General features: G+C 35.7%; 1 protein-coding gene across 1 annotated transcript; it reads left to right on the top strand.

Annotated features, from left to right (window-relative positions):
* Positions 1 to 3,793: 3,793 nt before the first annotated feature.
* LOC104280600 (consortin-like) lies at positions 3,794 to 13,180 on the top strand (the record flags this gene model as incomplete). Its single annotated transcript, XM_009878298.1, has 5 exons — positions 3,794 to 3,999; positions 8,236 to 8,266; positions 10,812 to 10,898; positions 11,357 to 11,471; positions 13,159 to 13,180. Coding segments are annotated over 5 exons (461 nt in total), but the record flags the coding sequence as incomplete, so codon positions are not given.
* Between the last annotated feature and the right edge of the window lie 71 nt (positions 13,181 to 13,251).

Raw genomic sequence — 13,251 nt, forward strand, 5'->3', positions numbered from 1 at the left:
TTGTTTTGAACAGACTATGATTATATCTGTCTGAGGACAGTGGTAATCAAAGAAGTGAGGTACGTTTTTAATTGACTAAATTTAAACTTTGGTGATTATTCATACTTGGGTTCCTTGTAATGATTCGTACTAACTTTAGTGCAGTAGAGAGAATGATTCATGGAGTGTCATCTGCTTCAATGTATTTTTGTAGATGTGGACTTCAAATTGCCCATTTTCTGAAAATTACTTCATCATTTTCAAAAAGATCAGTCCCAGCATAGCTAGTAACTTAATATTGTAAAATCACAGCGTGTAATTCCTTAACATAGTTTAGCACAGTAACTTGCACTTAATTTTTCCCCAAATTAAATTCTGCAGTTTTCCTGTAAATTATCAACTTATTTCTTGAAGCGGCTTGAAGGTGGCAGAAAAAAGTGGAGCAATTGGGATATATTTGGTGTAGCAAGCAGATGACATATATGAATATAAGCTAGTCAAATTACATGAGAACTCAAGCGATGGTATTTTATTTAGGGTTCTGTGCCACACTAAGTGGGATTTTGAGGTTGTACAGTTAGAGTTATATCTTTACCATCGACACTACTGTCTTAGAATCTCTTCTCTTAAAAATGAATTTATGGGGTTTTTAATACTTGCTGGTCTTTTTTTTTAAAGTGATTCTTGAATGAATCAGTCTGAACCAGCTTTCTGGTACCAAAGAATGTTTGAAAAAAGAGAGTACCATATGTTTTCTGTACTAGAATCTTCTGTTACTGGTGCCTTAAGCTAATGCTAATGAATGTGAAAATTAAAATTTAATATAAAAAAACGGAAGACAAGATCCATAATTTTATTTTGATAGCACGTGCCTCATACTTGCACCTCTGACTCATTCTCATGTAGGTGGCAAAAGCCAGTACAGAGAAAAGGTGAGACATATTGCAAAATGCATTTGTTGTTTTTGTTCACAGGGTCTGTCATAATTGGATCTTTTTGCAAACCTGGGTCTGCTGTGAACTGTTAGGGAAATTTTGAGAAAGTCTGCTTCTCCCCACTTCTGAGGAAACATTGGCACACCCAACAGAGCGTAGGAAGCATCAGTTGAGACCTCTTGAGTCTGGCAGAGCAGAAACATGAACCCAGCTCTTTGCCATGTTCCTAGTGAGTGCTCTGGCCATTGGACAGTTGGGTTCTCCTGTGTTGTTTTTTTCACTTTTATTTTTTCATAAAGGCTTTGGTTTCATTCTAGTATGGAACTGGATGTCAATGTATGGAGTAAATATCAGTGCCTTGCAAAGTGAAAAAACTTTAATCCTTCCTTTTTAAAATACCAGAAATACATGTAAGATACCAGTCTGAGTAAAAAAATTAATCTGCTTCAGACAGTAAGATTGACTGATTCCAGGAAAAAGCAGTGTTGTGTGCCACCTTCAAGAAGATGGAGAAAAAAGAAAACAAATAAGGACCTTAGCCCATAACGCCTTTATGATCAAGTAGCATTACTAAGTATTACTGCCTCAAGAAAAGTTCGTGGGTTTAGTACTGCTAAGGCACAAATGCTGTCTTGTGTTTTAAATAGAACAAGGTAGAATTAACCTGAATGGCTGTAAGGCCTTGCTTCAGAATCAGGGGAGTAATTTGAGGGCGGAATTTGATTCCAAGTGAGTGACAGCTCAACTATATGTAGGAATAAGATGCAGTTTATAAACTATGTGTTAGCAACAGTACAACAATAACATTAAAATGAAGGCTTTTCATGATAGTTGCTACTGAGGATGTTTCAGTCAAGATTCATATTTTGAAATGGCAGGTGATTATTAACTGCTTAATAAAGTGCAGTTTGAAATAATATTGGCTTTGTTGGGTTTTTTTGTGAGAGAAATGGTTTGCCAGAACATGTGGTCCTCCTTTTTCTGAGTTTGCAATCATGTGGTGAAAACTGTATTAAAAAGACAGCCTTAATTTCATCTCCAAAAGTACTTCCTAGTTTATATCTTGCATTCAGTTATGTCTCTTGTTGCTTTTGGCCCACAGCAAACCCAAATAAATACTGGAAAAGCAAAGACATGCACTAATATTGAAAAAGCAATGTTAAGTTACACCCTTATTTTGTCTGGCAGTAAGCCCTGTGGAAATAGCCACCCGCAGAGATTATTAGTATTCCTGACCTGGATAGTTTCCTTAATAAAGAGTTTAAAGTAACCAAAAATAGAGCAGTGGAGCCCTCAGTGGACGAGGTGTAATGCCTTTCTTAAGCCCGAAATCTTAAACCCAAATCATCGCTATAGGGTTTCGGTCTTGATGAACGCAACGGGGTCTGAAATATGCAAAGTGCACAAGCTGTAGAAACAGCCAAAGTATGATGGATACTTGAAACAGTGCCCCCACCTGTCCTGCTTTTAAATGATAACAGAATTTTCAGAAAACAGGTATAGCTGGGAAAGAATAACATACTCATCATGCCTTGAGTTTGTAAAAGTTGACTGTGCATATTTCAATGACTGAGTTCTCTGAAGTGTTTAAAAAATATGGGATTTGTTTTTAAAGTTCAGTCCTATGTAAAAGTATCAAATTCAATGCTCTATGAAAAAATTATTTGTTAATTGGTGGTATAAGCTGTAGGTTTCTGGTTTCTCCTTAGACTGTGTGTTATAGGAAGACATTATTTATTGCTTTTCTTCTCTGATCTTTGTGAGAAACTGGTAGTTGATTTCTCCCACTGCTACTCCCTGCTCTACACTTATTTCCTTATCTTATTTAATATTTCCTGATAACTGTGATACTCATGATCAGCCACATACTACAAATATTTAATTTCTCATAATAAAATGTGAGATTTGCACCCAGAGAGTATACTGTTATGCTTTACATTGTCCTTCATTTACATTGTCAGTCTTCCACCTGCATGTCTGACTTCCTTGACTTCTATAAAATCGGAGACAGGCAGCAGTGGACTGCCAGGGACTGTACTGTGGAGAACCTGTTGTTCTGCCTAGCAAGTTCTGGAGGCTAAATTCAGTTTACACATGTTTGTATCACTCCTACCGATGTACATCATTCCTACTGCTTCGTTTCTTGGACTCTCAGATAAACCACCAAACTATGGAGGGGAGTCTTCCTTCTCACTTATTTCCCCTGGACATCTGTCCCCCACAGTAGAATCTCCCGCTGTCATCATCTGCTTCTTTCTGTCTTTTAAGATCCTGTTGTCACTGTGAGGAGCAACTGTGTTATCATCTGAAGAACTGGTCAAATTGCCCATACTTTTGTGGAATATCTCCTTGTACAGGATCCTTGGCAGGAGTGAAAAGAGAAGCTCAGAACTTAATTCACACTCTCCTCCTCTACCTTCTTTTTGCCCTTTTTGAGCAAAATCTGTTGTGACCAAACCCACTTTCAGTCTCTGCTACATTAAAATTCAGTATAAGCATAAAAGTTTCTTCACTTGGATCTAAGTATTGTGATTTTTTTCAGCTGAAACTGTAACACTAGTCACAACACTTTATTTTAAGATATCCTGAGTCTTTCATTAATAACTCTGTAGAAAAGTTTTGACTAAGTGGGGGGGGCGCTTCCCCAAGGTAAAGTCAGGTCCTACTTTCAAGTGTACAAAAATACCTAAGTATGTTACTCTGCTTCCCAAGACAGACCTGTCATAACTACTTTTGACAAGACCAATATTTGTTTTCTTGCAGGAATGTTATTTAAGATACTAGGGGTTTATTCATAGCTTTTGCACTGAAAATTCCTTTAAAAAGCAGCTTTTGATGTATTTTTTTGAATCCTAACCGAAGTACTTGTTCTTTTAAAGGAGTTCCTACAGTGGGAACCACAGCAATCAAGGAAGAAAATACACTTATTACAGATACAGATTCTGTGCATGCTGAAGGTGCTGTTGAAGCAAATGAAAACTTTCATCAAAAAGAACAAACGCAAACATTGCAGTCCCTTTTCTCTTTGCTCCGTGAAGAGGTTGAGCAGATGGATTCAAAGATACTGCCCCTGTGTCTCCATCAGGTATTTAATTAATTCAACATATGCCAATATTCATATCTGGACAGGGTACTTTGTGTAACAGGTCATCAAGGCAAATATCTCCTCTAAGGCTTTTCATAATTTTAAGTTGCCCTGAAAGTATATTCTGCAGTTAAAGGAAGCTCCTAAGGATAGGTTTTCTAATTCCACAAATGATTAAATTGTTTGACAGGAAGATTTAGGAAAAATGCTCTTCAGTGCACCTTAAATATGGTTTGTAAGACATTGGTGTACATATAAGACAGCTGATGTCTAAATAACATTTTAATTCTGGAATTAGTTTTACAGTTGCAGACTTCTTTTTAGCACGAATTTCATGCACGAATACTAAGATTCAAGGGATTTTAAGTGAAGAAACATGGTGTATAGTACAGTTGCCAAAGCTGCAAGACCAAAGGAAAGACGGTGTGTCTTGAAATGTAATCTTTTACAAACTGGCTGATATGCTTTTCTTTCTGCAGATTATGATGCAAGATGAATATGTTGGTAGGGCTTGATGCAGCACCGATTTATAGTTTAGTTCTGTCAGACTAACAGTGGAATAGAGACCAGTTGTTTGTCTGTAATGTCTAATATGGCCTGTGTATATAGATACTATGCAGGTTCTGATTTGATTTAGTTGCATTTATTGTGGAAAATTGAATGATAGTGGTATTTTAAACTTATAAAATGTGATGACATTCCTGTGTTCTTATACTCCTTGATGTAAATGTGTGATTATATTTGAGAAGGAGGTTTCTCTTCAGTATTGCGGATTAGAGGCAATTTACAATTGACATACAGATTTTAAAAAAAAAAAATAAAATTCTGTTGGAGTGAGGATATTTGATATCGTTCCTTAGTTCATTTGAAACATAGCATTAGAGTTAACCATTTGTACTTTTAGCCTCACCAAATTTGGTGGTCATTCTTGAGTCAGTACAAAGGTCTGTTTTGGAAAATAAAACACTTAGGGCAAAAACTTCAAAATGCTTTACAAACATTAAGGAGTGTCATTGAGCATGATGGAGGTGAAATCTGTTTGCTGCTTTTTAGATGAGGAAGCCAAACCCTAAGGGTAATAACCTTTCAAAAGTCATACAGAAACTGTGACAGAATTGAGAACAGAATCTGCATTTCCAGAATCAAACATTTAATCAAACACCACCTTTTTTTTTTTCCTGAAGAAATATCAAGCATTTTGCATTGAGTATTTGAAAGAAAGCTAACAGAACTTGCAAGGATCATAACATGCTTTTTAATCTGGGGAAAAAATAAAGGAGTTTAAAAGTAGCCTTCATGTTTTCATGTAAAGTGAGTCTAATAAGATTATTTTTTTTTGTTTTCCAGTGAATTAACCTATCATCTTCAGTCATTTTTTCAGATTGCTAATACAGCCTGCCAGTAACTTTCTTCTGTGCCAAGTCTAGCAAATACTATTCTATTACATTCTCTTTATTCTGTATGTCAAAATTCACTGTAAAATAAAGAGCTGTAGTGGATGTTTTAGAGTCTTAACAGACCACATTTTTAGTAGGAAGCCTGTATTAAATATTTAAAGGCTGTGGGATGTTAGGGGCTGTTCTAAGGCTTAGTTTTTATTTAAAATAGGATTTTTTTTTCCCTGTCTTGAATGAGATTCATGTGTTTTGTGTAGCATTTGTTGCAGAAACAAAGATGTACTTACATATAAAACCTAGATACTTAGCTTTGGCAGCTCCAAAAATCCTTAGGAGACTACTGTACAGCAGATAAAGTGTGCAAATAAAGAACCTTAGAAGTCACAAATTTTCTTTTGGAGGTACTGGGCTCAGGATGGTATAGTGGTCAGTAAAAGTCTGAGAACCGGGAATACATAACTTCTCATCTATACTCCTCTACCAAGTCACTGTCTTTTTCTGAGTGATCATCTTTAGAGTTTTGCAAAAGTACACACTTGTACAGCCCTTCAAATTGTGTCTAAACTGATGCCCCAAAGATTTTGAGACTGAATGTTTGCGTGCTCCCACAGAAGTCCCTGGAGTGCCAGCTACGAGGTGTCTCAACCTGAATGTTCAGGTACTGGGTAGGCACCTGCAATTACTGGATGCCTTTTGCAAGCGTGGCACTTGCCACACCATGCCTGGCAAGCAGGAAGTCTGTCAATATTTGCTCTCCGTGAAGATTGATTAATTAATGTCTGTAAAGGTCACTGACACTGTAGAGTTCTGTGGAGCAAAATATTACTTTATTGCATTTACAAAGCCATCAATATTCCTCAGCTTTCCAGGAAACCCTGCCAAGTTTTTGAGCAAGCACAAATAAGTTGTTGTTGTTGCAAATCTCAAAGATTATTTGTCTACAGGGAGGAATCTGAAGAAAAATGTTTTGGTTACGACATTAGCTTTTCTATACAGCATTACACCTCTTCATTTACAGATATCAGCTCTATCTTTTCTCTGATACTTCTCACCAGCAACCTCGAGTCAAAGTGAAATTCTATTTGGAAACATCCTCATTTTCTCACTGTCTTTGGATACTTGCTTTCTCTGAGATGGTTGCATGGACTCTAGTACGCTGACATCTTAGCTTTTCTTCTGGAAGTTCTGCCATTTCCATGCTTGTACTTTTGGCTTTGTGATAGCTGGTGGAAAGCAAAAGCATTACTAGGAAGAGGACAGTAAATCTATATCAGTAGTCAGCAATTGTATTATGTAGCTTTGATATAGCAATGTCTTGGTATACCCAAACAAAATTCTATCTATGTTTGCATACCCCTGTTGTTTTTTTATACACAGTTTCTCAGGGCATAAAACCTTGGTTAACGTATACTTACTGTTCCTTTTTGCAGTGATCTGATAGATGTTATAAAATTACCCAGCCAGGGTGAAGTTGTTTAAGATGTTGCAGCTAGACACCTTGAAAGTTTAGACATAGAGATCCCTTGTTCAGGTCCCAGCCATTGGGTGAGATTGCAACTGTTACAGCAGCATTTAATGTCAGCTGATACATTTTGCTAAGCTAGAAGTGCTGGAGATTGACTTAGGTGTGCAAGTATTTTATATGTAGTCTGTTTAATTTATTTGTTTTGGGAGAGTCCTCAGTAACAGCTTTGGAATGATTTTTTTGCTCTCTATATTAAACCTCCTTTGCACTTGGAGCTCTAAATACAACAGGGCAAGTTGCTTATTTCTTGTGTCAACGTACCTGTATTAACATCCACCTAAGGAACAAGTCTTGAAGAATTGTTGTGATTTTTAGATGGGGTTTTTTTGTGTGTTTGTTGTTTTTTTTCCTGATGGTCATCTCTGGCAGAGCTGTTTTGTTACAAGTCCAGTTTTAATTGTTCCGTTATAAAAATGTCAACCTAAAGAGGAAAAGCCACAGATTTGTTCCATATATTAACAACCACGATGCAAATCAAAGAACTACCATCTGGCTTAATTCCATGACTTGCTGTATTGTTGAAGAGCTTCAGATATCAAGGTGTTAGGCCTGGAGAACTGGCACATGAGGTAGAGGATCTTTAAATCTTTTTAACGCAGCAGAGCAGCTTCAGGAGAGGAAGCTGCAGAAAGCTGCTGCAGTGGTAATGTGTGTCTTCTGTGGGTGGACTAGGAGTAATAGAGAAAAAAAAAAAAGAGCTTGAGTCCTTTTATGTTTATCTCATGAATTCCAAATATACTGTAAATATTAAAATTCTATGTACTTGAAATATTTGTTGTAGTTATTTATTGTGAATATTTATTGTAAATAGGTTATAAACAGGAAGGTTATTAGTACGCCTCTAATGCTGTGGTAGGCGATATTTTTAGCATCTTTTATCCAAAGATTATTCTTTTCTCATCAGTCAGGAAACCTGAATTTCTCCATTTTTTCATATTGCACTGTAATGCTCGGGGGAGCTCAGCAATGATCTTAATTTGGTCAAATAAAAGGAAAACATAGTCAGTAACAGAATTCAAACTCTTTGACTGGTATCATTAAATGCAGTACTTCTGTTCCAGGTCATTTTGAAAACTTTCTAACGTGATCATTAAAAAAGTTTCAGAAATAATTTTTGTTTGTTATAAAGCTCAACTAACGTTGGGCCTTTTAAATGTCTTTCCTGCAGTAAAAATACATGTATTTAGTCTGAATATTCATATTCACGTTAAAATGTGAACCTGCAAATCAGATATTTAAAAACTGCAACAAAATCTTTGTTGTGTACTCTTATGAAAGTTATAGAATCCTAATTTTTCTTTTTTACTTTTGCAGATAGCTGAGACCTATTTTCAAGAGGAGGAGTGTATCCTTTAACTTGTAGGAATTGTTACACAATATTAAAATAACCTGGCATGATACAGCACAAAAGACAAATGCTTTACCATTGACTCACAGGCTGTGGGTCAGGGTTAGAAAGAAGTCAACAGCCATAATTTACCCGTGACTGAATGTACACTGTGTAAGCAAGTCCTTCTTGGTCAGACAGCTGGAATATGTGTTAAGTAATAAATCCGCTTCCAAAAGATCTACTGATACAATCATTAGTAGTTGCGCGCAAACAAGGAAGTAAGAAAATATTTTCAAAGAACTTCTGGTTTTATAGGGTAAGTTCTGTTCTACGTATTAGTAACTGGGAATATGTCCAATCTAGATAGGGTATGTATTCTATTGTATCAAATTAGGGCACTGTTATAGCAAGAACAAAATCATCACAATGGTTGATTAGTGTATGAACTGAAAGTGTCTAGCTTAGAATAAAAATAACAAACATACTGAGCTGAGGGAGATCAGCAACCTGCAAACAATAGCAACATGGTGTTTAGCAAATGCTACTTTAGTCAAAATTGTATCAAGGTGATTTGAGAAACTGGTAGGGAAACGCGAGTAATTGTTTCTGGGAACAGCTAGTTCGATGGTCCAGTTTATTTTGATTCATTCCTAGATAATACCAATATGTTTGGTCCAAAAGTTGTGATAATTGAACTTCTGCTAATTACTTTGATATATTTCAGTAATTGTGGTAGAGAATCATATTAAAGCTTAGTGAAATATATTTTTAGAATAGGTGGACAGGGTTTTCCTATTTGCATTTAAGGGAAAATGATCAAACTACAAGAAGAAGAGGGGAGAATGGTAGGCCCTTAAGGTATATGTGATTCACTAAGATGCATCATGAATTACAGAATTTGTGCATGTACATCTTTTCTTTATTATGTAATTTGTTACAAATAAAATACAACAAGTAGATAATTGTGATGATTAAATAACAAAGCATAAGAAATCTGGAAAGGTATCCTTGAAACCTAGCCAATGTATATTAGCCTGTAGTACAAAACTAGAGAAGTAACTGTCACAATATTATAAAAGCAAGATATTTAAAGTAAAATATACATCAATGTCTTAGAAGACTGTACTTCTGTCTTGGTCATCCTAATTCATAAACATCCATCAGAAAATCCAAAATACAGAGCACAAATTACAGGCATGGAAAAATTCTGTAGTGAATTATGGCTCCCCAAGGAGAATTACAGTAAATTTTAAATTCATTTAACAGTATGATAGAAAGACACTCTCTCTTTCATAGAAGTTGCTTTAATTGAAGGCCAATATTTAAAGCTGATCAAAGGAAATATTTTTAATGCAACGTACACCTGATGTGTGGAATTCAACACCACTATATAATACATATTTATGAAGGATATCTCCTGCATACTTGCAACCATCAGTTTCCTGGGGTTAATAAAGAACTTACTTGATCATGTTGCACTGTATTAATTATCCATGACAGGCATTTTAATTCATGCAGTGTAGAACTTCATATTAACAATAATTGAGGGTTTGTTTCTGTGATCCTCTAAGGCTATCTCTCTGATCTGTAATTCTGTTTCTAATAACATATTTCTTGAAGGCAGGGATTATTCTTTCCATTAATACTGTTGCTCATAAGCCATGCCATGTATATGTTGCATGAGGCTAACAAAAATAACAAGTGCTGGTTGTGGTTTTGTGTAATTATTCCAGTACTTTAATTAGCATGAATAATGGGAAATATTTTTCTATATTACTAAGAGCCTAATTCACTATACTTGTATCCTCACTGTAGTGTAGAAACAAATTTCAAGTAGCTGGCAAAGCATGGCTTTAAGCAGAACAACTAACAAATCAGGTTTGATAGAACTAGAATTATCCTGACTCTTACAAAACATACAATTATCAGTATGCCTTTGTGAATATATTGATAACCCTAAGGGGGAGAAAAGAGAACTTCATAGAGCAGAATGCTCAGAAAGAAGATAGAAGGTGAGCTCAGCTGTCCAATAGTGTCATATACAGTGGTTGAAAAGGGGGAGGGTAATTTTTGAATGTTTAGTTTGTGGTATTTTTTTTAATACTGTCTTCACCTATTCAGCAGAAAAGAGCCATATTTTCAGTTAGTTATGATTATATAATTATATAATTATATTTTTGAGAGATACATGCTGATATTTGTACAATTGTCTTTTCATTTTCCAGAGATTTAATTTTCTGATAAGAGTTGTCAGCATAATAATATTTTGCTCATTTCTTTTATAGAAGAACTTTTGTTTGATTTAAGGCATGTGGAAAGAGGTGGCTGCTGAAGAGAACAGAATTTTCATTTTTGGCATTTTCTCAACTTATTTTACTTTTAACTCACTGCTTTAATTTTCTTCCTTGCACAGAAATCTGAATGCTAGCCATTACTCATATTGAATCAGTTATGTCAAATGTCAGGTACATAATGATTGCCCTTTCAAATATGGTGCCAAATAAAGATAAATCAGAACATGTCCATATATGTGTGCATTTTTCTTTAACTTTCCATTCAGATGAGAAGGCCATGAAGTTCATTAAGCTTGAACGATTGTATCATGAGCAGCTGCTTGCAAATCTTTCTTCCATACAGGAGCAGTGGGGTGAGTACAGATTAAACTAATACAGTAGAAGAAAGAGTTCAGTTGTTTTGCATTTCTAAATAATAGAATGTACATTTTGCCAGCTTAAAAATGTTACATAGCAAAAGTATCATTTGTATCAGAGCTTGTTACAAGAAAATTCTAACTGCTTTAGATTTCTTCTCACACATTTCAAGAAAAAGGTACAAAAACCTTGTCATTCTTCACGCTGTTAATTGAAACTGTGATCCACAGTTATTTTGAGCTTATTTTTGGTTTAGGGTTGGTGAATCTGGTGTGATGAAGAGATAGTGTATTGTGGAAAAATACTATGCTTTTTGCATAATCTGAAACAAGATTGTAGAGCATACATGAACAAGTTGTCAGTATTTCTCCTTTAATTAATTTCACATATATGTTTTATGTTAAGCAAATATTTTTATAATACTTTTGTTAAAAATTATCTTAATTTGATTTAGAAAGAAAATGGAAAACAGCAGTTCCTAGTCCACTTACTGCACTGAGGAATTCAGCTAAAGAACTGAGCGGTGAAGAGTTGGAAAAGCTTACTAGAGTTTGCTCTTCACATCAGCAGTGAGTATGAGAAAATACTGTTACTTTTCCAATACTAGTATGTTAGTGCAGCTGTTCCCTACTTGCCAGTATAGGTGTTTTAAAACAGCCAATGTCAAAATAAAAATTGCATCCTGTTGACTTCAGTGAATTTGGTCATAAAATAATGGTTCTCTCTGATATGTAACTAAAATGTTTTCATTACCATCAATTCTTACAATGTTTTAAGTAGTTTAAGGAATGTATAGGAACTAGATCTCAACTTGCCAGCAGTGGAGTTTTGAGTTTTAATATTTTCAGCCAAAGTAAAAAGTGAGTACTATTAATTTAGAAAAAAAAGAGACTGTAAAACTGATGATGGTGCTTCTGTCTAATTCCTTTGATCATTGTTTTTAAATGCAATTGCCCAGCATCTCAGACCCCGAGACTCACATCCTACCCTATACAATTTTATTTCCAAATTCCAAATCAGTACATCACAGTATCACAAATTTTGAACAGTGCCTAGGGTGCTCTTCTAGATGCTCTCCTCCCCATCAGGGAGGCGATCCGTTTACTACATGGGTGAACATTCTGCCTAGAATATGAGTTTAAGGGACAGGTGGGAAAATTATACCAGCTGTCACAGGTAGCTGTGAAAAGAACAACCTGTGACAGAGGAGATGCTCCTAATCAGATGGAGAGAGAGAACTTTTTCAAACACACGTGTGTTAGCTTTGTCGGTCTGGATATAATAAAATCCACTTCCCTGCCCAACACACACACACACACTGTACACACACACACCCCCCCTGCTGCCCCCCAAAGCTTTAATCTCTGCTTACTTTTTAAATTTTTAAGGGATAACATGCAGGTCTTGGAAAATCTGAACATTTTGCTTTTGTAATTGCAAGTAATGTAACTTTTTCTGATACTCGTGTTCTTGGGGCTACATACCCAGTGTAGTTGTTCTTTAAAGATAGTTTGCAGTGTCCCATATTTTAAGTTTAACCTGGTAACATTTAAAAGCCAATGCAACTTTTAAAAGGTTTTGTAGAGTATGAACATCAGTACTATTCCTCTTGTCTTTTCTACTTTTATCTCGGTATATTTAGACAAAAAGCTTAATATTTTATCTTTGATGTATGAAGGGCTGTAAGACAGCGTACATGATAAAACACATTGTGCATGAATCCCTGCTCAGATTGTAAAGTCCACACTGGCTGTTGGCGGTGCTGACTCACCTGTGAATCCCAGTGGAATTAGTGGGAGCTGCTATATCTGACAGAACCAGAAAACATGTCCCAGTGTGAACAGACTTCAGAGAGGGAAATATGTTGTAGGGTTTTTTTCTGTTCCTCGTTCCCTGTTATAGCGATCAGTATTTTTAATACTAGCAGATACTGAACCCTCATGTGATTTTCAAATTTAGTAGAGTTCCTTCTGAGCATAAAGTTTTTACAGGAATTTAGGTCGCTTGATGCATTGCAGTAAACTTTCTTTTGACTGCTTTCTCAATTAGGTGGAGCAATGTTTGGGTTAATTGGTTTTCTGATGATGTTCACATATGGTACAGATCTTTGCTAGTAGGCTAACAGTGTTTCAATGTAGGAAAACTCTGTGCTGATATTAGAGCAGAACAAAAGCTTGAAAGATTACAACGACTTCTGTTATGAAGAATATTGCTGCTAAGTTGTTAAATTGATTCTTTTTTTCTTTACTACTGCAGGCCGCAGGCATCCAAAAATAAGGTAAGCTGTGCTTTAAATGAATTCTGCTCTGTCAAAGATTGCTACTTGTCTTGGTTTAGAAGACAGGGGAA

Source organism: Apaloderma vittatum, unplaced genomic scaffold, assembly GCF_000703405.1.
Source record: "Apaloderma vittatum isolate BGI_N311 unplaced genomic scaffold, ASM70340v1 scaffold45781, whole genome shotgun sequence".
In the NCBI taxonomy this organism is placed as follows: domain Eukaryota; kingdom Metazoa; phylum Chordata; class Aves; order Trogoniformes; family Trogonidae; genus Apaloderma; species Apaloderma vittatum.